Source organism: Megascapheus bottae, chromosome 19 (genome assembly GCF_031878675.1).
Source record: "Megascapheus bottae isolate mThoBot1 chromosome 19, mThoBot2.hap1, whole genome shotgun sequence".
Taxonomy (NCBI): domain Eukaryota; kingdom Metazoa; phylum Chordata; class Mammalia; order Rodentia; family Geomyidae; genus Megascapheus; species Megascapheus bottae.
Window position 1 is genome coordinate 9,209,335 of NC_143527.1, and position 27,001 is coordinate 9,236,335.

At 42.8% G+C, this 27,001-nt stretch overlaps 1 protein-coding gene across 1 annotated transcript in view; it reads right to left on the reverse strand.

The window, feature by feature from the left end:
- Tnfrsf11a (TNF receptor superfamily member 11a) overlaps window positions 1–27,001 on the reverse strand; it is a 36,536-nt gene that overhangs the window by 8,785 nt on the left and 750 nt on the right. The window contains exons 2-10 of the mRNA XM_090353607.1: window positions 19,097–19,388; window positions 18,052–18,133; window positions 17,044–17,169; window positions 13,475–13,618; window positions 9,936–10,029; window positions 8,162–8,253; window positions 7,019–7,129; window positions 4,402–4,454; window positions 1,611–2,361 (exon numbers count right to left, since the gene is read on the reverse strand). Of these exons, the coding sequence (XP_090209733.1) occupies window positions 1,611–2,361; window positions 4,402–4,454; window positions 7,019–7,129; window positions 8,162–8,253; window positions 9,936–10,029; window positions 13,475–13,618; window positions 17,044–17,169; window positions 18,052–18,133; window positions 19,097–19,388 (1,745 nt within the window). The remainder of the gene's footprint in view (window positions 1–1,610; window positions 2,362–4,401; window positions 4,455–7,018; window positions 7,130–8,161; window positions 8,254–9,935; window positions 10,030–13,474; window positions 13,619–17,043; window positions 17,170–18,051; window positions 18,134–19,096; window positions 19,389–27,001) is intronic.

A 27,001-nucleotide genomic window follows, 5' to 3' on the forward strand; every position in this document is an offset into this window, starting at 1 on the left:
ACTTTACTGCATCATTAATTTAGTACAGAAGCAAGATGCTAGTCAAATATTAATTAAGAATCCTCCAAATTGTATTGTTGGTTTTCCTTAAATTTTTAAAGGCTTTTTGGTGGAGATTTAAGAGGCCTAAGTTTCTCCTTAAATAAAACTTCACGATCAGAAGTTTGAGGGTTTGGGCTCTACTAGCAGAGATCTGCAATAGAGCAAAACCTTGATACACAAGGCCATATAGTATGAAGCTAATTGAAAGGACCTCCAGGATATTGAAACAAAAGCCATATAATGAATGATTGTTGTCCTTAATGTACTATGTTGTCTCTCATCTCCTTTGCTGTCCCTTGGTTATCTCATATTGTTATAGTATCTCACTTTGTTATCTGATATATTGAATTTATTTGTATTTGGATATTTGAAATTTGATAGGGAAGGGGGGAAAACCAAGACGGGTGGGGGGTGTGGGGGGGGAGGGAAATGGGTACCAAGATGTGTGAAAGGGTATCAATGTATGTGAATTAATGCACCTTCTATCTGGCAAATATCATGTAACCCTTTTACTAATTACAATAAAAAAATAATTAAAAAAATAAAAAATAAAGAAAAAAAAAAAAAAAAAAGAAGTTTGAGGGAATCCCTTCCTCCAGCCAGTCTCAAGGTCCATGTTGGCTTTATCTTTTAGAGCCAGTGCTAGGTAGGTTTCACCTGACCATGAAAAGCCTGAATGTGGAAGGATACAAGACATGCGCATGCTTAGTAATAAGCCCCAGGAACTAGCTGAGGTCAGCAACCTAAACATGCAGCCTAACTCCACCTTGTCTGGTTATATGTTCTTTATCCAAAGGAGAGCTCACCTCCCCCCAAACCTGAAGACATATTCTGTGTGCTGGGACAGATGACAGATGGCCATACTCCTCTTCTTCCCCCCCCCCAAAAAAAACCTCTGAAAGTTGTATCTAATCATCCTTCCTACCTCCTACACAAACACAGCTTCCACTCCCACAAGGGAGCCCCGCCGTCCGGTTGAATCAAAACAAAAAGCTAAAGAGAACAAGAAAGATAGGACCAGCCAGCACCCAAGGCCTACTGTTTCTGCTCCCGAACTGCACACCAAGAACACTGTCAGGTGCCGGTAGCTTATGTCTATACTCTTGGCTACACTCTCCAGAGGCTGAGATCTGAGAATCCTAGTCCCAGCTCAAAACCAACCCAGGGGCCAGGAGTTTGGCCTAGTGGTACAGTGTTTGCCTAACATGTAGGAAGACCCGGGTTCGATTCCTCAGTACCACATACACAGAAAAGGCCAGAAGCCGTGCTGTGGCTCAAGTGGTAGAGCTCTGGCCTTGAGGAAAAGCCCAAGGACAGTGCTCAGGCCCTGAGTTCAAGCCTCGGGACTGGCAAAAACAAACAAACAAAACAACCTGGAAAGACAAGTCCAAGGGACTCTTAGGTCCAGTTAACACCTCGAAGGCAAAGTGTGGCTCACATGATAGACTGCTAACATGGAGTGGGAAAGCCAAGTGGGTGCCCAAGGCGCCGAGTTCAAGTCCCAGTACAGGTGCATGTCCGTGGGCACTTAAAACGTGTTCAGAAGCAGGAGACAGAACAGAACTTACCAGATGCAGGTGGGTAGTCGCCGGGGGCACTTCCAGACCCCGTGCCTTCCCTGGCTGAGCCGGTTAGTCCTTCATCCTCGGGCTGGGCGCACCCTTCTCCCCTTCCAGCCGCTTCTTCAGTAGGAAGCCCCATGGCATGGGCGCACTGGGGTAAAGGTGCGTATTTCGGGGAGCACCCGCTGGGTTCGGCGTCCTCTCTGGGAGGACCCCCGCAGCCCGGGCAGCTGTCCCCCCAGGGCGGACCACTGCTCCCCTCCACTGGTTTTCCCAAGTACTTTTCAGGGGACCGGGGAATCCAGTCAGTCCTGTCTGGGGGTTCTGTGAAGACACAGCTCTCCAGATCCCCCAGGCTCTCAGTCCCCAGGAAGCACTGGCTGAGGCGGTCATTCTCCCCTACCTCCAGAGGCTCGGAGAAAGGGGGTGCAGATTTGCTTCCCGGCTGGGTGGGGAGCAGCGAAGAGTCCGGGGTCTGCGGGGGCCGATCCACGTACTCATCCTCCGTGGGGATCTGTCTGAAGGGGCCCTCCGCCGTCTCCACCTCGCTGACCAGGGAGAACACGCCGGCATCTTCGCCCTGGGCACCAGGTGGGCCTTGGGCGCACGCGTGCGCCCAGACACCAGCTCCGTCCGGGTAGCACATGTCTTCTGGAACCACCTTCTGCTCCAGCGTGAGCAGCAACACGCCTTCACACACGTCCCGCTGGCTGGAGGCTGTGGAGGGCAAGCCCGGACAACTGTCCCCCGAGGCATCCTGCGGGGACCAGTCCAGAGGCAGGGGACCAGACTTAGAGAGGACGCGCTTAGCCCACCCCTGGAGACAACCCTGCGGAGTCTAATGGCTTTCCTCCACTGCAAGGAGCTCGGTGGCACCTTATTTGGGGATTTAACATTACAGCCTGTGCTGGCGACTCTATTCAAAGCCAGCCCCCAGTAAGAAAGTCTGAGAGATTCTGCTCTCCAAAGAACCACTCAAAAACCGGAGGTGGCCCTGTGGCTCCAAGCGGTAGAGCACTAGCTTTGAGAAGAAGCTTAGGGACAGCACCTAGGCTGTGAACTCAAACCTCATGGCTGACATAAACAAACAAATATTACAGAGTGTGAGAGGAGCCTACAAAGGGATGAACCCAAACCAATGACTCTTACTGCTTTTCAATGGAATAGTGTAGCATCACATGCCCCAGCAAGCAAAGACCTAACCCAAAAATATCTGAAAATCTAACCAGATTTTGAAGCTTCAGTTGGCAGTAGCTCTACTTGGATGGCGTATGGTTTGGTGATTCTAACATTACTTCTGTGTGTTCCAGACTTGAGCACAGCGAGTAAAGATGCTGAGAATAAAAGGCTGGGGCCATCACAGCCCTAGGGAAGACGGTAGCCAAGTGAGGAAGAGAAAAGAGAGACGCAAGCCTGCTGCGTGGTGGGTCAGAAATGAGAGGAATCAATATGATGTTGGTGTGCTGATATACTAAGAGACTGGATCTAGAGGACAAAATGGAACCATCAACGGAATTTTAGAAGTAAATAGAGACTGGAAAATGGTATTTTCGTGCTTTTGAGAAACATCTTATGGTTAAAAGTGAGAAGGCCTTTATTCTTAAGAAATACCCACTATGGCATTTGAGGATATAGGAATATGCCATCTCCATTCATCCTAAACTGATTCAAGAAAAACAAATGCCAGTGACAGGCACCTATATTCTTAGGAGGCTGGATTCTGGGATCAGAGTCTGAGGCCAGCCTAGGAAACAGCAGGAAAAACATGAGAGGTGCCTTCTTCAAGATGGATGGACTTCCTTGTTATCCTCGCTGCTGGGAAGTCAAACTCAAGTGCAGCTGAGCCAAGTACACCCCCTGGAGGAAGTGAGACCCTATCTCAAAAAAAGAGAAATAACTAGCAAAAACAGGGCTGGGGGGCCGGGAGTTTGGCCTAGTGGTAGAGTGCTTGCCTAGCATGCACGAAGACCCGGGTTCAATTCCTCGGTACCCCACATACATAGCAAAAAAAGCCAGAAGTGGTGCTGAGCCTCAAGTGGTAGAGCTCTAGCCTTGAGAAAGCCCAAGGACAGTGCTCAGGCCCTGAGCTCAAGCCCAGGACTGACCAAAAAACAAACAAACAAACAAAAAAAAACAAGGCTGGAAACCTATCTCAGTGGTAAAGGATCCCATCTAACAAGCACAGGACCAGAGTTCAAACTCAAGTAGTGCCAAAAGAAAATCGTGTATATTCTTGTACACATATATAGTTTAGAAAAAGCAAAGAATAAAGCAGCATGATAAAACCTAAACACTTTTGGAATCTAGATTTGGGGAATATCAAAGTTTAATGTAATATTTGCACTATTTTTCTATAGTTTTGAGGGTCTGTCTAAATAAAGGGGATAAAATTAAATAACTTGCAGAGTAAAGTTGTAGATGAGCTTTCCTAAGACTCTGTACTAGGCAATCAAAATGATGCACACAAACAAACAAAATCATATATACTGAGAAGACAGAAATGCATGAAGGCTGTGTTATGGCTCAGTGGAAGAGTGCTTGCCTAGCATGCTCAAGGACCTCGGTTCAATTCCTAGCCGGAAAGTTTTGAGTAGGAAAATATGTAACATACATTTAAAAGAAGCCTTGACATAGGCCCTGCATTAGTTTGAAGTAGAGATCAGTCCTGAGGTTTCTGGTTTGACATTATATATAGAAGTAACTATTAAACAATAGGCTCAATAGTTGACTAATTATAGTTTTATCTGCCTGATTGCTGGAAGTACTTAAAAAGGATATTAAAGACTCGTCACTTTACCTTATTTCCATTTAGGTGACCGCAAGTATCATTGACCCAGTGCCACAAATTAGCTAGAAAAACAAAGCAAGGAGAAGGGCTTCATAGTATGATTTCCTATTGCTTTTTAAAACAACTTTAAGCTGGAATGTTTAAGTTTATCCTACTGGATAAATATAGGTTAGTAAAATGGTTGCTAAACTCAAATAAATTAATGAATCTATCATGTCCTATAGTGTGAGGAACTAAAATCCAGCCATTTAGTGAATGTCCTGCCTTCAATATAAACCCTCACTATACTTGTTTATTCTACAGGTCTGTGTCTTTGTGTCCTTTGACCTACTTCTCCCCATTTCCTTCCCTCATGCAGCTGCTAACCACTCTTTTATTCTTTACCTCTGCACGTGTGCTTTTCACCTCTGTTTTGATTTGACACATGAAATCAAGTGGCAGTGCCAGGCTTAGTCTTATTTACAACTATGTCAGCTCAATATTTTGCTGCAGGTATCTCAGTGAGTGTTCCTATGAGTAAAAAACATTTCAGTAACAATCACCTGGGGGGCTGGGAGTTTGGCCTGGCGGTAGAGTGCTTGCCTAGCATGCACAAAGACCTGGGTTCAATTCCTCAGTACCACAGACATAGAAAAAGCTGGAAGTAGTGCTGTGGCTCAAGTGGTAGAGCCCTAGCCTTGAGAAAGCCCAAGGACAGTGCTCTGGCCCTGAGTTCAAGTCCCAGGACTGGCAAAAAAAAAATCACCTGGGGCTGGAGTTATAGCTCAGTGGTAGAGCACTTTCTTGGCCACATAAAGTATCACCAGCAAACCTAATGAGGGTATGAATCCTTTCATAAAAGAATATACTTCTTGCAGGGTACCATGTCTCACTCCTGTAATTCCAGCTATGCAGGGAGCTGAGAATCGATGAACCACAAATTGAGCACATCCACAAGAATCTTATCCCCAGTTAACCAGCAAAAAGCTGGATGTGGAGGTGTGGCAATAGAGTGGAAAAGATGAGCGAGAACTTTGAAGTCCTGAGTTCAAGCCCCAGTTCCAGTAAAAAAAAAAAAATACTTCTTTTTCTAAGTCTTTCCATTTCCTAACAAACGGGGCGATGTCATTCTTTCTGATAACTGCATAGAATTCCATTGTGTACAAATACCACAACTTGTTGATCCACTCATCAACTGAGGGACATCTGGGTTGGTTCCATATCTTTGCTATGGTAAATAGTGCTGCAATGAACATGGTTGTGCTGGTGGATTTAGTATGTCCTTGTTTCTGGATGATAATCATATTAAGTGAAGTAAGCCAGACTCAAAGGAACTTAGGCTCAATGGTTTCCCTCATTTGTCATAATCAGTAGAAACCTTGGGCTCTCCTAGCAGAGATTTGCAATAGAGCAAAACCTTGATAACAAAAGGCCATATAGTAGGATGCTGAATGAAAGGATCTCTAGGATATAGAAACATAAGCCATATAATGAGTGATTGTTGTCCTTAAGGTACTATGTTATCTCTCATCCCTTTTGCTGTCCCTTGGTTATCTCATATTGTTACAGTATCTCACTTTGTTACCTAATATATTGTATTTGGTTATTTGAAATTGGATAGGGAAGGGGGTAAAACAAGATGAGGGGTGGGGGTGGGGGAGGGAAATGGGGACCAAGACATGTGAAATGGTATCAATGCATGTGAATTAATGCACCCTCTATCTGGCAAATATCATGTAACCCTTCTATTAATTACAATAAAAATATATGAAAAAATACTTCTTTCAGCTTTGTAATATAAAAGTTAAATATGATGTGATAAAAATATTATCAAATAGCTTTGTGGAAAAATTATTGCCAAGAAAGTAACACTTGATTGTCCATTTTAAGAGTAATTCTTTAAATTAAATCTAAACTATGCTGAATGTAAGATCATTTATTTCTTAATTTTAGATTTACATTTTAAAATAACACCCCAATCAAAACCTCTTCTACATTGACCTTTCATTTGCACATTTTTGTCTTTGTTCTAATAGGTACATTAGAAAATGGGTATGTTCTAGAATAAATTCACTTCTTATATATCTCATGCTGAACAATCCATACAACTCTAACATGGAGCTTATAAACTATTGGCTTCCCATGTGCTAGAATATTCTTTTTTGTCTACGTACAGATAGGCCCACTGATGGCTTTTGTTAGTTATGTTCTTTTGTTCTGGTCTTGGGGTTTGAACTCAGAGCCTGAGTGGTATCCCTGAGGTTTTACCCTCAAGAATAGCACTCTATCATTTGAGCCACAGCTCCATTTCCAACGATTTGCTGGTTAATTGGCAATTAATCAAGTCTCCTAGACTTTCCTGCATGCTGACTTGGAAATGTAATCCTCAGCTCTCAGCCTCCTGAGTCGCTAGGATTACTGGAAAGAGCCACGAGCACCTGACTTGGTTTCTTTTTAATTTAATTAATTTATTTTGCTGGAGAACAACTGAACAAACACAAAAGGTGTTTTACCATAAAGTATGGCCACCTTGAGGCAGGTCCCTTAGACAGCCAGATAGGCAATGTGGTCATCTTCCAGAACGTTTACCAGAAAACTCATTTATTTCCTGTAAGATTGCTTGAGCAGCACCACTGTGACACAGTACCTGTGAGTGTTTTGCCCTTCTTCCTATAGTAAACACCAAAGACGATCGCGGCAAGTACCACCACAGACACGAAGAGGAGCACAATAATCAAACCCGGTAGGTACTGGGGTTCTATGTTGGAGACAAATGTGAAAAAAAAGATGGTATTAAAGACTATTTCATTTAATTTAGTCTTAAAAAAAAAACAAACCATGGTAAATCCGGTCCCCAAATTAAGGATACAGGAGTGTGTGTGTAATCAAAGTAGGAAGACCTCTACCTGAACAGCTCATTTGTCAGAGTGTGTTCACAGATATGTTATGAAGAACACAACCCCGTCCAGTCTTGGTCAGTCAGCATCCCTTTACTGAACGTTAGCCCAGGACCATCTGCTTTAAAACTTCTCCAGTCCCGTTCCCCATGGCCCTCCCACTTTGTTTCTGCTTTGCCCCAGAACCCTCTCATCCCTCTGCAGGTGGATAGTCTCGACAGACAGAAGATGCTGTTGTCATGGTCAGACAGAAGATGTTGTCATGCCTCTGTCCAAAACCCAACATGGCCTCAGGGTTTTGCTGACCACAAGAACAGAACCACACCATGCAGGGCTCCAGGGCTCGCCTCTCCAGCTTTCTAATCTCTTCTCTTTCTTTCTCTTTTTTTTCTTTTCTAACTGTGGATCTTGAACCTAGGATACTGTCACTAAGCTTCTTTGCTCAAGGTTAGCACTCTACCACCTTGAGCCACAGCTCCACTTCTGATTTTCTGGTGGTTCATTGAAGATAAGCAATGCATAGAATTTCCATGGTTTTTGAACCAGGACCTCAGATCTCAAACTACTGAATAGTAGGATTACAGGTGTGAGGGCTCTTTCTCCCTCTTTTTTTGTATATGAATATATGATTAGTTATTACATTATATTAGTTACTCCCAATCTAGTTAAACTATCAAGTAGTGTAGTGTGTGAGATACTGAGTTTAATAATAGCTAGCGCTATAAGAAAATAAATAAATAAATAAGCAATATTATGGAATGAAAATACTAAGGAGTATAAAACACTGAGCTGACCACATATGGAGAGGTCCAGATGAATGCCTGCAGATACAGCCTGAATTCTGGAGAGAAACAAAAAGCTCACCACCTGGGACAAGCTCTACTTAGTCATACCCATTGGTAGTGATCCAGGGGGTGGAGGGCTGCAAACCACATCTGATTTGTCTGTCCCATGGTGTGTTTCGGTCTTTCCAAGGATGGTACAGCTGTGGAAGGGAAAGTACTTAAGTGCTTAAATATTAAGTATTAAAGTTAAGATTCTTGTTGCAAGGAAAACAAACCAGGGAAGGCTCTGCTGGAGAGTGCAGATGCTGACCAGAGAATTCCATGTCCATCTTGGACATTCGGATCCTCGGTTCCTTCTGCAGGGACCAGGCCATCACCAAAGTTCCTAAAGCACATTCTAACAACTATTGGGCGCATGCTTAGTAAGAGCATAGACTTCAATAAAGAAGATTCTAAATGCTTTAGTTAGCATAGTTAGGTGGATGATGCAATTTGGAGTTGATAAATCTTTCAGCATGAAATTTGAATGAATGAATCAGGAAATAACACCTAAGAAGAACATAATGGGAACTGGTTGCCATTGCGAGGCTGAGATCTGAGGATCATGGTTTGAAGCCAGCCCAGGCAGGAAAGTCTGTGAGACTCTTATTGCCTGTTAACCAGCCAAAAAATTGGAAGTGGAGATGTGGCTCAAGTGGTGCAGTGCCGGCCTTAAACAGAAAAGGCAGTAAGAGGGTGAAAACCTGATCAAGGCCAAATATGAGCACCAAAGAAATAAACAAATGAAAGAAAAAACATATTGGGAACTAAAAGAACCATGTCATTGATCATTAGTATTTAACAATAACCATGCAATGAAAGAACCCAGGAATTCAACTCTGAATAGACTCAGATAGTGTGCCATGGTATATAAAGTTTTAAATCCCTAAACTGAAAATCTAACATCAAAAATACCTTAATATTGAAACTTTTTGAGCACAGACATAGAAAATCTTAAGCCATGAAACATCATGTCACTCACCAAAAAAGTTGTAGAAATTACCTGCAGGTTACTTGTGTGTATAAGACATTTTATGGTTACACTTGGGTTCTTTCCCCAAGGTATCTCATTGTGTGTATAAAAAATATTCCCAAAGTTTGAAATAATCTGAATTCCAAAACATTTCTGATCAACTGTCTATGAGATTATTCATTATATGCATTATTGCGAGAGAATGGAAATAAACTAAATAACAATCAGTAAGACTTATTAAGTAAATTATACATTTCCACAATGAAATAGTACACAATTGTAGAAAGTTACAAAGATCTAAGTTAAATGTGTGTGTACATATATATATATATCATAGAGTGTGCAAATATTTAAATAGAAGTCTTCATGTACACAAATATACCACACACACAAGTCATGTTGGAAAGTTGGAAAAAGGAGAGTGGTAAATGAATGGTAGAAAATGTTATAAATTAGGGGTGTGTGTGGGGTGTACTGAGGCTTGAATTCAGGGCCTTGCATTTTTGCTTGGCTCTTTTTTTTGCTCAAGGCTGACATTTTACTACTAGAGTATTCACAGTATTTCCAGAAATGGCATAAAACTTCAGTGGCACCTGAGACCCTGGGTTCTGTCCTAAGCTCTATATAATTTTTTAAAGTCATAAGTAGTTTTCCAATAAGATTAGGAAAGGGAAAATATGTCAAGAAGTCATAGACTACTGAATCCAAGAAGTGACACAAAGCTCCTGTCACACATGCTGAGTTAACAGACTTTTTCCAAGAGGAAGCTGCTAGAAAGACAGCCTGTTCCCACCCAGATGTGATAGTAGAGATCCGGCTATTTAAAAGTCAATGACCTCTTTGGACAGCGATGCTGTCGTCATTACTTACTTGGTCCAGGGTTTGCATCTGCCCGTGGAAGAAAAGCTATCAGAGAACTGGCCAAGAGGGCAAGGCTCACACACCGTGTCCATGTTGAGCTGCACTGTCCAAAAAAACCAACAGACACAGAGAACACACAATACTTAGACATCAGCCAGGGTGGTGTCCCCAAGCCACACCCCTGCTCTCAGCTCCCCACTTTTGCCCTGCAGCCTGTGTCTAAGGCTTCACTCCCCACAGCTTGAGCCTAGGAAGCAATTCCAATGGCAGCAATGAGTTCCAGAACTCTGTTCAGGAATGAAGTGGTGGCCACGCCCTGGTAGCTCAGGCCTGTAATCCTTGCTACTCAGGAGGCTGAAATCTGAGGATGGCAGTTTGAAGACAGCCCAGATAAAAAGTCTGTGAAATTGTTATCTCCAGCAAAACTCTGGACATGGAGCTGTGGCTCAAGTGGTAGAGCCTTGAGCAGAAAAGCTAAGGGACAGCCTTAAATTCAAACCCTAGTACTACAACCAAACCAAACCAAACTACAACAACAAAAATGTAAGCAAACTAGTTCTGTGTGAGGCCAATAAAGCTTGTATCTGATGTCTACTTGAGACCAGCTCTGGGCTTGATCTTATGCCGTCCTGAGTCATTGACTTGAGCATTAATGTGCTATTTCCTAAGTCTAGGGACCTGTGATATTTTTGCTATCTGATCCATTCTTTTCTGGTGTTATGATTATAAAAGGCTTCATCTTCTGAGAAGGTTACTACTGTCTTTAAGAGAAATGTATTGTCTTCTGATCAGCTCAATCTCACCATTCTAAGTATTAGAGTAGAAACAACATTTTCCCAATTGAAAATAAAACCTGTTAGGTCTCTTTCTCTCCAATCAAGGGTTAGTTTCAACTTTCCTATAAAGAGCCATACATTAAATATCACAGTTATAGACAATATATAAAATAAATAGATGTGACCATGGTCCATTCAAACTTTATTTACAAATTGAAGTGGCAGGATGAACTTTGTCTTAATCCATAGTACTCAAAGAGTTGGTTCTGGCTGGTAAACCTCATTCCATTCTCATAAGCTCCATAAAGAAACTAAGAGGCCAGGTGCCAGTGGCTCACATCTGTAATCCTAGCTACTTAGGAGGCTGTGATCTGAGGATCAAAGCCAGCCTAGGCAGAAAAGTCCCCTCACCTCATGTTGACCTCTCAAAAATTGGAAAGTGGTGCTGTGGCTCAAAGTGGTAGGGCACTAGCCTTGAGCAAAAGAGCTCAGGGACAGTGCCCAGGCCCTGAGTTCAAACCCCATGACAGAAGAAGAAGAAGAAGAAGAAGAAGAAGAAGAAGAAGAAGAAGAAGAAGAAGGAGGAGGAGGAGGAGGAGGAGGAGGAGGAGGAGGAGGAGGAGGAGGAGGAGGAGGAGGAGGGGAATAATTATGAGCTGTCTCAGTTCCCAATGTCTAGTACTGTTCTTTACTGAAATTGGCACATAACATTTTAGTAGGTCCAATAAAGAACACTGGCTACTATGTGAACTAACAACCAGGCAATTGGCCCAGGCCCAAACCACAAATGACTCCTGGAATTAGTAGCACTTCTGTGGTCTATTTTCATGAGTATGGTCCTAAAATGGAAATTAAAATTTATTTACCCAAAGTCAGACAGAAAGTACATTCTTCATTTCTTAGACCCACAGACAGATAGTGTCCTCTATATGAACTGGTATGAATAATATTAGAATTCTCTCAAGTATTTTGGCTTAAAGTGCCTGTAAGTGAAAGGTTAGCAAACATAATAATCATTTGTTGATTCTTGGGAGGAAAAACGTTCTTTGAAATACTTCTTAGACGTTTGGAAAGTAAATGACAGTAAGAAATAATTCTGTATAGAAGTATGAAAATGGAACTAGAAAACTTGAGGGGACAGCTGTATTGGGACAGATGGGAAGAAAGACCTAATGGAAGGTGACACTAATACACCCTGGACCTGTTGAATTGAAGCCTCTTTGTGTACTAACTTAAAGCTAATAAGAAATAAGGGAAATACCTTCATAAATCCAAACATCTCTATGTCTTTCCTTTCAACAAAACTAAAGATGAGCCAGGTGCTACTCAGAAGGCTGAGAACTGAGAATTGTGGTTTGAAGCCAGCCCAGGTTAAAAAAAATGTATGTGTGACACTTATCTCCAATTAACCACCAAAAAAAAGCCAGAAGTAGAGCTGTAGCTGAAGTAATAGAGTGCCGGCCTAGAATACTAGCACCCAGGCCCTGAATTCAAACGTTAGGACTGGCACCAAAAACAAATACACAAACGAATAAACAAATAAGTAAAGAAATAACTTTAGGCTGGATACTAGTTGATCAGGCCTGTAATCCAACCTACTTGGCAACTGAGATCTGAAGATCAACATTTGAAGCCATTCAGGTCAATAAGTCCCATGAGATTATCTCCAATTACCCAATAAAAAAATTGGAATTGGAGCTGTGGCTCAAGTGATAGAGTATCAGCCATCATATAAAACATACACACACACACACACACACACACACACACACACACACACACACACATAAATAAAATAATAAAATACTTTTAGAAAATCTTCTGATGTCCTGTCACTGTGTGATCACGGCCACAAAACACTGAAGTATCAAACTATTTTGTGCTTAGATTTCAGTGTGTGTGTGTGTGTGTGCATACCCGAGCATTTGCACTGGTCCTAGGGTCTGAAATCAGAGCCTGGGCACTGTCCCTGAGCTCTTTTGCTCAAGGCTGGCACTTACTCTACCACTGCAGTCTCCGCACCACTTGTGGATTTTCAAATTGCTAATCTGGGATTAGAATTTCATGATCTTTCCTGCCCTGGCTGACATCAGACCAAGATTCTCAGGTCTCACACTGCTGAGTAACTAGAATTACAAGTGTGAGATTGTCATTAATATTATTATTATTATTATTGCCAGTCCTTGGGCTTGAATTCAGGGCCTTGGCACGGTCTTGGGCTCCTCAAGGCTAGCACTCTACCACTTGAGTCATGGCATCACTTCTGGCTTTTTCTGTGTCTGTGCTACTAAGGAATCAAAAACAGGATTTCTGCATGCTAGGCAAGCACTCTACCACTAGGCCACACTCATGGCCCCATCATTGACTATTTTTAAGTATTAACTTCATTTATAATTCTTTGGTAACTAAATCCTAAGCAACTCTTTAAACTTGTAACTAAAAGAAAAATTGTAGATGTCATATAAAATAGTGCTCTGATGGACAGAAAGAGGAATTTTCTTTTCTTTTAGAAAAAGAAAGAAAAGTAGGAGGAACCCCGCACGAGTCTCTGTTCCTGAGCAGAATCCTCGGGTTTCACCGACCAGAGAGCGCCAGGCCCCGGGATCAGGACACCCGTGCCGCCTGCTGGCCCTCTGGGCTGGGGTTCATTCCCAGGCTTGCCTGAGCCTGTGTCTCTTGGGGGAACTCAGGGCCCCCCACAGTTCCCCCGGCTCTGTCCATGACACTAGGACTATGCCAACGGCCGGAGGCTCGCTTTGTGCGCAACCGTACAGGGATGCCGGACGCCGGAGCCGGGCGCGCACTCGGTGTTCCGACGGCAGCACTGGCAGTCGTGGCTCCAGTGGTAACCAGCCATGCAGACGCAGCGCCGAGGGGCCGTGTGGTTGCCGGGGTTCAAGGCCACCAGACCCTTGCCTGTGAGAGACAAGAACACATGAGCAGACAACAAAGCAGAAGGCACAGAGCCACGGTCTCCTCCCCGCCCCTTGCTGGATTCCACGAGGACCTGGAGACTTCAGCGAGGGTCTACTCCCCCTCCCTGCCCCTCTCTACTTTTGTGGGCATTCTACACAAACCAGCAGAGGCAGTTTGCATGCTTGGAATAGGATGAGGGCCTGTGGAATGAGTCATCACTGAATAGTGTAGCAAATGCCAACTGGTCCAACAGGGCACAGCTTCTTGATTTTTAGTAAATTCAGATGTTGGTTTTCCTAGTGCCTCCATGTAGTTAGGTAAGTGGAGAAAGCACAGAGGCAGCACAAAGGCGGCTTGGGAATCAGTCTCTCCCCAAACACTTGTCTCTTTTCAAAACACAGCCCTGTCTTCTCCCTCCAACCACCTGGCTCTGCCCAGTGTTTCTGGAATCAATTCTGAACTGTGCACGAGTGCACAGATTCACAATGATTCATTTATGTATTTACCCAGACTTCTTCCTCACCCTAAAAGCAGCAGCCAATACCTTGGCGTGCTTCTCCATCTCCTGGGCACACATGCAGAACTGTGCCAACACTGAGAGTTGCTCCACACTGATTTCCCCAGCTCAGGTGGAACCAGATCCCTGCCTTCTAGTTCCAGCCACACAACCAAGTGACTGTCCCTAATGCAGTTGAGCCAGCGCCACATTTTCCTCACCTGGTGCCTTTTGTTGGTGTTGATGATCCCCAAGGTGAAGGTGGAAGTGCTGGATTGTATTCCTATGCGAGAAGGCAGCAGTGTGCCTCACAGAGAACACATGTGCATGAGGATAACTTTTTACACATGTCGTGTCCCTGGCCATGAGCTCAGTGTCAACAAGCCAACCATGCATCAAGGAAAGAGTAATCACATGCAACAAGGGAATGTGTGAACGGTTGATGGACCGGGGTCTTCAGATCAGTTGTTTTGAACTTGCTGATTTCATTGCAGTCCCTCTATAGACCATAGCTACTATGAGTAAAGAGAATGAACTGTCCATGCACACACATAGAGCAAGCCCCAACCTTACTTGAAACAGACCTGGAATCCCGGTAGAACCTCATCTCAGCCATTGTCCCAATGGCCTTTGTGCCCTTATATTGGTCTCTTCAAAGACACTAACTAGAAACCTCCTTCTTCATTGTCTCAAGTTATAGCCAAGCCAGCCAGGAGACACCATTTCCTATTCTTTTCAGGACCCAGCATGGGGAAATCTCATTATCCTCCTATGCCCATTCACCAGGTCCAGGTCAGCTCTATAGGACCAAGGCATGGGACATACAGGGACAAATGCCACTTTTCTGCAATATTTTAAATATTCTGGAATATTCAGTATGTCACTCAAATGTAAGTGACCAGAAGATGGTTAATAATTTTGCCATCTTTGAAAATATTTTAATGTATTTAGTTCTAGTTTTGGTGGAGACAGAATGAATCTTTATTTCCAAGAGACAGGAATGAGTCAAGGTCATTACTAAGCAATGGGAAATAAAGACTTGATCAGATACTTCTGCTCAGTGAAGTTTCCATGCTACCTTCTGGCCCCAAATCTGCCAGCTGCCTCTAACATAATAGAGATGATTACAATGTAAAAATCAAAACCAAAAATGAACAACAACAAACCCCACTTAGTTCTTAGTTCTGCCCAATGGGGGAAGCAAAGCCTTCGAAGGGAGATCAGTCTAGTACAAATGAGTCTCCATATTATTTCAGATGAAATCGCTAAATAAAATAATCTGCTAAAAGCAGCAAGGGATCCTTCAGGAAAGGAGGAAAATGATCCAGGCAGACCTGGAGGTCAGGAGCCCTCTGCGATGTTGCTTAAACATAACGGGTGCTCAAAGTATAACCTCACCAGGTTGAAACCTAAACATATGAGTTCATGATATTCATACGAATCCATGGACGGCTGTAATTTTGAGTTGTGGGTGAAGTTATGAGCATCTTTTCTAGAGGGGAAACAAATCATGGATGAGGGATGTCTGCCTTTAGGAAACAAGGCAGCAAATAAGTCAGGAAAGAATGGGGAATGGGAGGGAGATGTCACATTCTCCATCTCCTAATGAAAACAGAATAAGCCAGCTTCAGTGGCAGCCCCCGATGATGTAAAAATACAGCTACACACAGTCATTATGCAACTCCAATGCAGCTTGAAAGATAGGAATAATACCATGTATGAGGGTTGTTTTGTTGTCTTTAACCAAAACCCAAATCAGCCAGAATCTGATAGGCTTCCTACTTATAGGAACCAGACGGGACAGCAAAATGTGCTAAAAGTTTCTCTGGTTACATTCACCAAGAGGATGTAACCAGGCAAACCCACACTGCAAGTTCCACAAGACCAATATTATGGGTTCTTCAACATGTAGACAGAGTAGGGAGGAAAAAATGAAAGAAAGAAAAAGTAATCTTTATCAGAAAAATCTAGCTTTTTTGTTTTGAATCTTTTTGAGATAATCTTGTCTATCACTCAGGCTGGCCTTAAACTCACTTGCCTCACCCTCCTGAATACTGAGATTATAGAAAAGTGCCACTATATCAGACCCAATAAACTATAATTTAGAAACATTTGAGACAACAAAAATATTCCCAGCAGTCTGGTAAGGAGATCAACTGTAAAGCTAACAATGCATTTATGGTTTAAGGAAAAAGCTTTGCAAATCAGAAGAGCAATTCTGAGTCTTGTTTCTCATCTGTCAACCTTGAAGTTATTCAACCTGAGTCTAGCTCTTTATCTTGAAAATGGGAAACAGCTACCTATCTTACAAGGGATCTGAGAGGAGCAAATGACTGGAACGCTGTAGGAACATTTGTCAGCTGTAAGATGTGCTCATGATTAAATTGCAGCATAAGCATATTCTAGAACAAAAAGTTCTTAAAGAGGAATTTTTAGGGCCAGGTCCAATGGCCTGTACATATAATCCTAGCTGCTCAGGAGGCAGAGATCAGAAGCACCAAGACGAAGAGGCCAGCCAAGGCAAACCATTAATAAGACTTCATTCCACAAATAAACTAGGCATTCTGTTGCCTGTGATCCCAGCCAGACAGGAAACATTACAAGGATAATAGTCTAAGACTATCCCTACAAAAGCATGAGACCCTACCTGAAATATTACTCCCTATCTGGGGATATGGCACAACTGGTAGAGTATCTATTTAGCAACAACAACAAAAAAATATAACAACAACAACAACACCCCCACACACACCAAGAGCATTTTAACCTAGGGCTTCAGGAATCTAAAACTATGGTCACGATCCTTTATGAACTCTTCAAAAGAAATAACACTTGCATCTGAAAACATTTATAGAATAGAGATTTTCAGGACAAAAGATAATCTCTGGTTTCCATTCTTCCCACCCACATGCTGACGTGACTCACTTACCTGCATCGCAAACTTTATGCAACAAACATTTATCTTCTTCATTCCAGGTCTCTAGGTATTCCTCCGGGCCACAGGGCAGACACACACTGTCAGAGGTAGTAGTGCATTTAGAAGACATGAACTTTCCTTAAATTGGAAGGGGGGAAATACACCAATCAAAACCAACACAGTAACAAAAATGTACCAGTGAAAAACAAAACAATTTTAAAATGCACTGCTTGTGAGCTTGGCACAAGAGAAGAACACATGCTGAGCTATACCTGTGCTACAGGCTCGTGGGCTGTTTGACTAGGAGTCACATATATGAGTGTACATGAGTATGCATGTACATGAAAATCACTGGAGCGTGGTGACTCACACCTGTAATCCTAGCTATTCAGGAGGTTGAAATCTGAGGATCATGTTTCAAAGCCAGCCCAGGCACTAAAGGACCTGAGACTCTAATCTCCAATTAACCTCTAGAAAACTGGAAGTGGTGCTGTGGCTCAAGGATAGGGTGGTAGCCCTTTCCTATCTGAGCTGGTTTCAAACTACCATCCTCAGATCTCAACTGTCTGAGTTAAAGGCATGAGCCACCAGTTCCCAGCTCCCAAAGGATCTTATTAGAATAGAAGGTGTTATTCCTTATAATAAAACAAGAAGAGCAGGGAATCTGTGCACCGGGGATTTGATAGTGGCCTCAGAAAGACTTGGCCACACTGCCATAGAACAGCCTTGGGCAAGGGCAGGCAAGGGCACAGCTCCTGGCAGGTAGGTGGAGAAAGCACCACAAAATGCAGGCAGTTCCAGGGTAGTTATTCCCAAACACTCTGACCACAATGTTTAACAAGAGCTGTATTGCAAAGGTAGAATGGTAAAGAGGCTAAAATACAGTTTTGAAAGCCTTGCCTTCTTAGGTAGTATTATGGAAAACAATGTTTCAGTGTCAAATGAAAACCCAGCCTTTGCAAAGCCAGAAGCAGCATCTCATGTTGGCAAGCACTGGATGTTCTGGGCAGGTGGACGTACCTGGTTCACATTTGCTGCAGCACCTCCCATGCAGCTCATACTGCCTGTCCCTGGTGCAGGGAGGAGCCACCTGCAAAGTCACCTGTGAAGAAAAGTGACAGCAGCCAGACATTATGCTCTTTACACTGAATGACTCAAAAAGCGAGCACCAAATTACACTTCTAACAAGCATAAGGAAATACTATTAATTGCTCACATTCTCATCTTAAAAACGTCACTTCCCTCATCTAGATCAATTATGCCACCAATATCTAACCTCAATCTTTTAGTCTAGCTCAAGTCTTGACATTTGTTTACACACTTAAAAAAAAACATTTTATATGAAACTCCAGGAAATAGAAACAAGAGTTTTTTTCTTTGTTGTTTTTGGTTTCTTTTTGTCTTGTTTATCTGTCTTTGGGAGGCTAAGGAGGAACACAGAAATGGAGGGACAAATGTCCCTAGACATTTGATAAACTGAAACTTGAAAACTGCTTTACCTGAGGTCCACACCAAATGAGCTCCCTTGTCTGGGGTCAAAAGGCAACACATGGTGTGGGCTTTCTGTAATCGTGAAAGCACAGGGAGTTTACAAAGTCTCTCGTTATCATCTCACCAGAGGATGTCAAATTCAGTCTTTCAAATGACCTTAAAAGGTATTGAACACTGCTTACCTTCTGAAATGTGAGGCATGCAGACAATTTTTTTAAGTAATCTAGATATATTGCTTAAGCATCGTGGGATTCAGTGTTCTTTTTGGTCCAACAGTCTGATTCTAAAATTAATAATAATCTCTGGACACGTCCCTCTCAGTAAAATCAATAAAACCAAACCAAATGCCCAGGTCCTCCAGGTGACAGGAAGTTCTCATTTCATCTGTCAGCTTTTTCAGTCCAACAACAACAGCAGCAACAACCAAAAGAACACTATGAAAGTAAACAAGAAGAATAAACTGCGGACACATGCTTGTGTCAGAAATGGGGCAAGACCACAGAAGACTTGCTTGTAGCTGGATCGTCACCCTGTACATGTATCATATGTCACGCTCACTGTGGGGTCCTCATACCAAGTGACAGTTTCCTCTCAGGGAGCTGGTAGGTGAGTGGTGAACACAGTTCCCACTGGTGAGTGACACAAAATACACAGAAGTCAGCTGAATGAGGAAATGAAAAGTGGCAGGGTGAGAGAATCCAGAGAAGACAGATGGCCAGGCAGACACAGTGAGGTCTGAATAGGCCTGTGGGGGTGAGCGGGTGGATGCAGCAACACTGAGAGGCTCAGTAGGTACAGCAGAGAAAGGACAAAAGCAAGACAGCAGATCACGATCATCAAAGAGGATTGCATCTGTAATTAGCCAGCTTAGAAGGCAAATGTAGAAACAATAGGAAGAATCCATATGCCATCAACATACCTCAATTATGGAAGAGAGTCATATAAGGAAAGCATTCATTGGAGACACCCAGGCTAGCTGACTAGGGAGTTGGGGATGAGTCTCCATGGCCTCTCCCTGGCCAGACAAGTGCTGTCAGGGACATAGGGACTTTGAGGTCCAGAAGACTGGAATTGCATGTGCTGGGGTTTATGTGGTGCCCTGGGCTGGGTGGCCTCTCTCTCTGGATGCCTGGCAACATGAGCTGAGTGTGCCAATGCACTCATGGGCTCACAGGGACAGCAGAGTGATGAGTCCAGTAGAGATCAGGATGATTTAGAAGACATCACCAGGCCCCTCCCCTCTGTCCTATCATTCTCTTGTTCTGAGAGACCTTGATTTTTTCTGGAAGGAGACGAGGCCCTTCTCTGGGTCTAGCATAGTACAACTCTCACAGAGGAAGACTGAGCAGAAAGCAAAGGTTATCAGTTGCTCTGATCCATTAAGAGGGTGGCAGTGGTGTTTGTCATGTAAGCGCACATGTGGCCTATGTGACACACACACAGAAAGGTACTTTTTAGGGGAATTTCATAGAAGGTAAAGCAGTCACTTGGGGACACCGTCCAGTGCCACTGGCTGGGTCTTGGGCTCCGTGCATCATCTGACTGACCATGAGGACAGGCTTCCATGTTCAGGACATAGCAGTGACTCATTTAACCCACCCAATGTATAACCCAAACAAGGAGTCAGTGCTCTCCACAACCCTCATGTTCCAGATCTTGGCTTCCTCCCTCCCCCACCCAGAATCTCCTTAAAAAATGTTTCCTTGTTGGGTGCCAGTGGCTCATACCTGTAATTCTAGCTACTCAGGAGGCTGAGATCTGAAGATCAGAGGTTTGAAGCCAGCCCAAGCAGGGAGGTCTGTGAGACTCTTTAACTAACAAAAAGCCAGAAGTGAAAGTGTGGCTCAAGTGAGAGAACACCTGCCTTGAGTGAAAAAGCTGAAGGACAGTGCCCAGGTTCTGGGTTCAAGTCCCAGTATTGGCACCAAAAACAAAAATAAAAGTCTTCTCTGATCTAATCTTCTACCTTATGTTTTTTTTCATTTTTTATTGTATTTGATTGTTAAGATAATGTACAGTTACATTCATCAGGTAGTTGGTGCATTACTTTTTGAACCTTGATACCCCTTCTCATGTTTATATTCCTTTTCCTTCGCCCACTCCCTTCCAATATCTTGTTTTCCCTCTTCTCTTCCCTATTTCAAATAAACAAATAAATGTATATACAATATACCAGGTAACAAAGTCAGATACAGTAACCATATGAAATTAACCATAAGGGGGAAAAAAGAGAAAAGAAATAACTTTACATAGTACATTAAGAACAGCAATCACAATGATAAACCTCGTTTCATATCCTAGAGTTTATTTCATTTAGTCTTATCCTATATGATCAACCATATGTACATAGCTTTTGAGCTATTGTGATCTTCTGCTAGGAGAATACTAGGTGTGACTAATTACTACAAATGACGGAAACCATGGAGTCTATGTTCCTTTGAGTCTCGGTAAGTGTCTATCTTATGATAGCTTAACACCTAGATACACTTTTCTTTTCCTCCACCAAAAAAAAAGGGTGTGATGTAATTTATACACCATATAGGTAACTTTTTGAAGTATAATAACCAGTAGAGTTAGTATATTCCTACACTGGAATCTAATTCCAGAATATTCTAAACTGACATGTGCTCTTGATAGAACTATTAGACTATATAAGATATTTTAGAGACCAGAAATTTTGCTGTTGGGAATATTCACTAAGGTGAAGCACAGTGAAATTTTTCCTTCAGTTAAGGAGCTGTAAGTACAAATAAATCACTGTGTTATCTCAGTCCCATTACACCCTGAGTGTTCCTCACTACACACAGGATTTAAAAGGCAACACACATCCCTATCTGTGTTGAAGGGGGGTGCATTAAGAGTAACGTTCTTAAAATTCTGCATATCTAGTTGGGTGCTAATGGCACACACCTATAAATATAGCTATTATAAGCATAGCTACAAATCTGAGGATCCTGGTTCAAAGCCAAGCCAGGAAGAAAAGTTCATGAGACTCTTGTTTCCCATTAACCAGCAAGAAGCTAGGGGTGAGATGTGGCCCAAGTGGTAGAGCACTAGTCTTGAACAGAAAAATCCAAGTAAGAGTGAGAGATTCTGCGTTCAAGCCTCAGTACAAGGCAGGCAGGCAGGCCAGCGGGAAGGAAGGAAAAAGAAAGGAAGGAAGGAAGGGAGGGAGGGAGGGAGGGAATGACCAATGTCCTTCATAGATATAAATTCCTAGGCAAGTCTAATAAAGAAATAAGGTGGCAAGATGCACTGAATTTGCTTCCTCACCTTCCTTGTGTTTGTCATTTTGTGTCTTGTGTGTACATGTTTCAGGATACCTAAGGCAGTGATTCTTTTCACAGATGACAGAATAAGCATGTCTACAGTCTGTATAAAGGAATATAACTTGTAAAGAATATGATGTGTGTGTATGCGTTTTAAAAACTTCTATGGATTTATATCCCTTTGCAAAGCCATGTTGAGTCTTAGTCTGAAAACCATACACCGAAGAAACATACATTTCTGCCAGAGAGATTAGCAGATCTGTATATAGAATTCTGTGGGGAAGGTTGACTTAAATATCTATTTTTCATGATACAAAACCAGCCTAGTTGTAAAGAAAGTCATTATGGTTACTATAATTACTTTTGTGCTCCAGTGGAAATTCACACAGGCATAGAACAAAGCAGAGGCTTGGTCCGCTCTGTCAAATGAAGAGGGAAAGGCCTTTGCCTAGAAGTTAAATGAGAGATTTTTCCATACAGTTCTTTTATTAAATGTTCTTCATGCATCTAATTGAAGAATTGGGCTACAATTTCAGAGATGATAGCATCAAATTTCTAAACCTTACAGAACTGAACAAAGTGCTTTTTGTTAAGAAAGGAGGTATCAAATGTGAAAATAATACTTTGTGTAATAGTCTTTATTTTTTTTAATGCATCCTTCCAGAAAGTCCCTGTGGGGACAGTTCTTTCCCAGAAAGCAAGAGAAAGAAATGACAACATCCCCAGAACATTATGACTGACACCAGTCCTGGCTACCCTGGGTTCACACTAAGAAATGACTTCTCTCTGAAGTACTTTGTCATTATAAGTAAATAAACAACAAACAAATGAAAAGCAGACTGAATGACCAGAGTTGCCTTCACACCAACACCATGCTTCTTTAAGTGTCTGTTTTCTCAGTCAATAGAGAAGACACACCAGAGAACATGCCCAGGAGTCTCCCTCTCGTACACTTCTCAGTCAATGTGTCAAAACACATACGTCCTATGCTGGAGACATTACTCAAGTGTAGAGCACCTGTCCAAGAAGCAAAGGCCTTGAATTCAAACCCAGTAGAACCAAAACCAAGGAAACAAACAAAAGCCAATGACAACAACAATAAACCTAACAGATTCTTCTAATTGTGATGTTTCTGGGAGACCTTTTCAGGTTTCTTCCTTTGTAGCTTTTTTTTTTTCTCCAGAAAGAGGCAGGTGCTCCTTTCTATTTTGTGTAACTTCTTAGATCTTTCATTTCCTTTCTTTCTCCTTCCTTCCCACTTTCCTTCCTTCCTCCTTTCCTTTCCTTTCCTTTCCTTTCCTTTCCTTTCCTTTCCCTCCCTCCCTCCCTCCCTCCCTCCCTCCCTCCCTTCCTTCCTTCCTTCCTTCCTTCCTTCCTTCCTTCCTTCCTTCCTTCCTGCTTTCCTGCCTGCCTGGCTCCCTCCCTCCTTTTTTCCTTTCTTCTTAATTTGCACTAAGAATGCTGGGAAATAAATCAGGCAAATGTTTTGCCACTACACAGTACCCTAGCTCTACTGTTTTGCTCTTGACTAGCCAATCGTATGTCTGCAGATGGAGGGACACACAGCCATGCACCTTGCACACCTCCATCAGATGCTTCCTGTCTGGTAACTGGGTTCATCCCATTATGTTGAGTATCAAGTGCAAGAATCCTTGGAAAAGGCCCAGCACCAGCAGGTGGAGATTCTCCATAAACAGTAACATTATGATTCCTCACTTGAAAGCTAAAGACCTTTCTAGTAGGTGGTGGGAGAAATCAGTAATCTGCTACATTCCCCCACCTATCTGCACTCCATAGAGAGGAATATTCATATATAAACGGACTCCTAAGACCAATCATTCTCTGTGGGGACAAAGGGAAAACATAGGCACCAGAAATAGGCGAGAAGCCACTGATAGTTTTCCTGACTATGCCACCTTTCTGCATCATTATTACTATTATTATTTTTTGTTGTTGGTTGTGGGGCTTGAACTCTGGACCTGGGCATTTTTCCTGTGTTCTTCAGCTCAAGGCTCCTGCTCTACCCCTTGAGCCACAGCACCACTTCACTATTATGGTTTTTGAAATCACTAGCATTTGAACTCAGGGCCTTGTACTTGCCAGGCAGATGTTTTACCACTGAAGGGGCTGTCGCCCCTTTTTGCATTAGCTACTTTTAGAAAAGGTCTTGGGATTTTTGCCTTGGCTGGTTTCTGCCTCCCATGAAGCTGAGATTACTAATGTGAACCCCTGGACCAGTCCCTTCTTTTCTATGGAGCCAAGGTTCAGCTTTATGAAAAGTGGGTCCAATTTCAAATCAAGAGGTGGTTTCTCATGGAACTGGGAAGGTAAGACATGGCTGTGCAATCCTTTCTTCCTAAGTGGTTGGAGTCATTCTGTGGTTTTCCATCTGGGCTTCAGCTAGTTGGATGAGCCATGCCTGGCTGTGGGCAGACAGCTTGCTCACAATGTCTGCTGATGAAGCTCTGCTAGATTGTATATGCCAGTGACTTCTGTTAACCAGGCTACTAGCTGGTAGAATCCAAGTTCTATTAAGTCCTTGGTTGAGTCCTCACTGATGGCTAACAGGACAGAACAGGGATCTTAGCCCAGGCAACTAAGCCCAGTGTCCCAACCCTCCTCAGCTCAGAGGGGCTGGGTGCGGGAGAGGGACAGGCGGGCTGCTGGGGCATCACAGGGAGAAGGGAGAAGCAGGAGGAAGAGAGGGCCCTGGGCGGGTGGAGGGGAGAAAGCCATGCGGAAAGCCATGGGAAAGTGCAGGGCCCAGAGCCTGGCCTGGAGCCAAGTGTGTGCTGACTGAGAGGCAGGATGCTTCCGGCCTTCCAGGAAGGGCAGCAAGGGGGCTGTGGGAGAAAGGGAGAGCCTTTTCCTTTTAGCAGCCTGCAATCTATATTGTAAAGACTGATAGACTAGGACAGAGCAGAGTCTCATGGGAGAGCAAAGATGCTGGAGGAAAGGGAAACGCTGGTGGTGAAGCCGCATGGATGGTGGAGAAATATCCATTCCTCACACATGTGGAATCACACAGCTTCTTTGGTGTCTGGCTTATTTCACTTAGTGTCACATCTTCTAGGTTCCTCCATGTTGAACCAGAATTTTGTTCATCCTCATGACTGAATAGTATTCCACTGTGTCTATCTTTTGGCAGCTTTGGTTACAAAACATGATTGTTTGACTCATGCTCTAATGGATACTGGCAAGGTATATTTCTCTTCCCACACTGTTTCCTGGATGTGGTGGCATGTTGCCTCCAGTGCTTGAAGGTTCTAATTTCTTGACATCCTCAATGGCTTGTGTTAGGTTCTGCCATGGTTGTTTTTCACAATGTGGCTGAAGTCTATGTTCACTGACTTGTGTTTCTGTCATGACTAATGGTGTTTAGCAGGTTTGCCAGTTTAGATTGCTCTCTACATATTTTCTTTCCAGAAATATCTGCTGAAATCTTCACTTATTTTGTACGGGGAAATTTTATTTTTGCCTGGTTTTGCTCACAGGACATAATGTAGATACTGACTATGCTGATTCATGACATAGGACTTGAGCTCATTTTCATCATCTTCAAGGAGCCTGTGGGGAGCTGGATCGGACAGGGATGGACTCCATCTCAAGACAGCAAGTTGTTAGAAGAGAATGGTCCCTGCTCCATCCTGAGTGTCTTGCTTCCTCCCTGACTGTGAGCTCTCCCCAAAACTTACTAGATGCCTGCTTCTCTTGGACACACTCTGGCTATGTCATGTTGTGATGCTAGCTAGCACCATCCTGTTTTCTGTAAAGAAACCTTTTTTCTCTTTATAAAGCATCCAGCCTTTGATACAAGATGGACTAAGGCAATTTTCATATATATATATATATATATATATATATATATATATACATATACTATAAATACACATGACATAAAAATTTATCATCTCAATCATTTTGCAAAATATTTTCAGAATAGATATACGTAAAAAAACCTATTTAGGGGAAATGTGATTTAAGGAAGACAAACTTCTAAATATTAACAATGTCCTATTTGAAGTTATACCATAATCACCATGTCAATTTGGCAAATGTTAAACAAATAACTTTAGTTACTGCCTTGAAAGGTGCTTTGTATTGAGCCCACCAGCACTTTTCCCCTGACTAGCCCAATTCCAGAGATGCCCCTAAATGAAAGACATGCCCTCATTCAGACAGGAGCTTACCAAAGGCCTATTGATCCTGGCCCAATTTTGCAACTCTCCCCTGTCTTACTATAATACACTTATCTCTGCCCCTTGAAAAGAAAACACAACAGTCAAGATGACTTTGTATTTCAAAACTTTGTTCCTTTGTCTCAGAGAGATAACGGATGACAAAAGTTTGCAGCTGTGAGCTATTTGAAAAGCAAGTGCCGTGGAACTTTGTTTGCCAAACACAATAATTAGGAAGGACCTGGCTTGCTCAGTGTGGCTCACTGCATTGCCACAGGCTCTTGCCACTGTACACCCATTCTCCCAGTGACAGAATCCATGTTATTTCTTTGCCAATCTTTGATTTATTTTCTTCAATCATTTATGCATTTGACATGAAAATGGCTTTGTCTTCTTTTCTGTGGTATAAATCAGTACCTTCCCTGCCTGGCTTCTAAGAACTTCTTGGTTTTCTGGAGGGCAAAGACTCTTCCAGACTTTCCCCCATGCAGGTGATGCATGCCCTCCAGAGCAGCCAAAGAAGGTTATTCCCCCTCCTTCACCTCTCCTCCTGGAGCTTTGCTAATGTCAACATCTACAGGTCTAGGGACCTGAGACTGGGTTTATATATTATATAGTATAATATATCAATGTATATGACAGTATTTATATACATATATACAATCTTAAGATAGATAAATAGATAGATAGACAGATAGACAGTACTAGGGTTTGGGTGCTGTCCCTTAGCTTTTTCACCCAGTATTGGCACTCTACCACTTGAGGCAACTTCCACATTTCCTTCAGCAACTACATGGTCCTTATCAACCTTCCAGGCTCAGAACAGCTACTAAATTGTGAAATTGTGAATTGTAAAATTATTGCATTCTAGCCCCATGACCAGCATGCGTACATGTTTACATTGAATGGAGCCACAGAAGAGTCTACCACTATGAGACACTGCGTCAGGTACTGTGCTAGAGTAATGGTTTCCATATCTGTATCTTCACAGGCCTGAGGAAGCAAGCCACTCAGAACTTAGGCAGCTGAGGA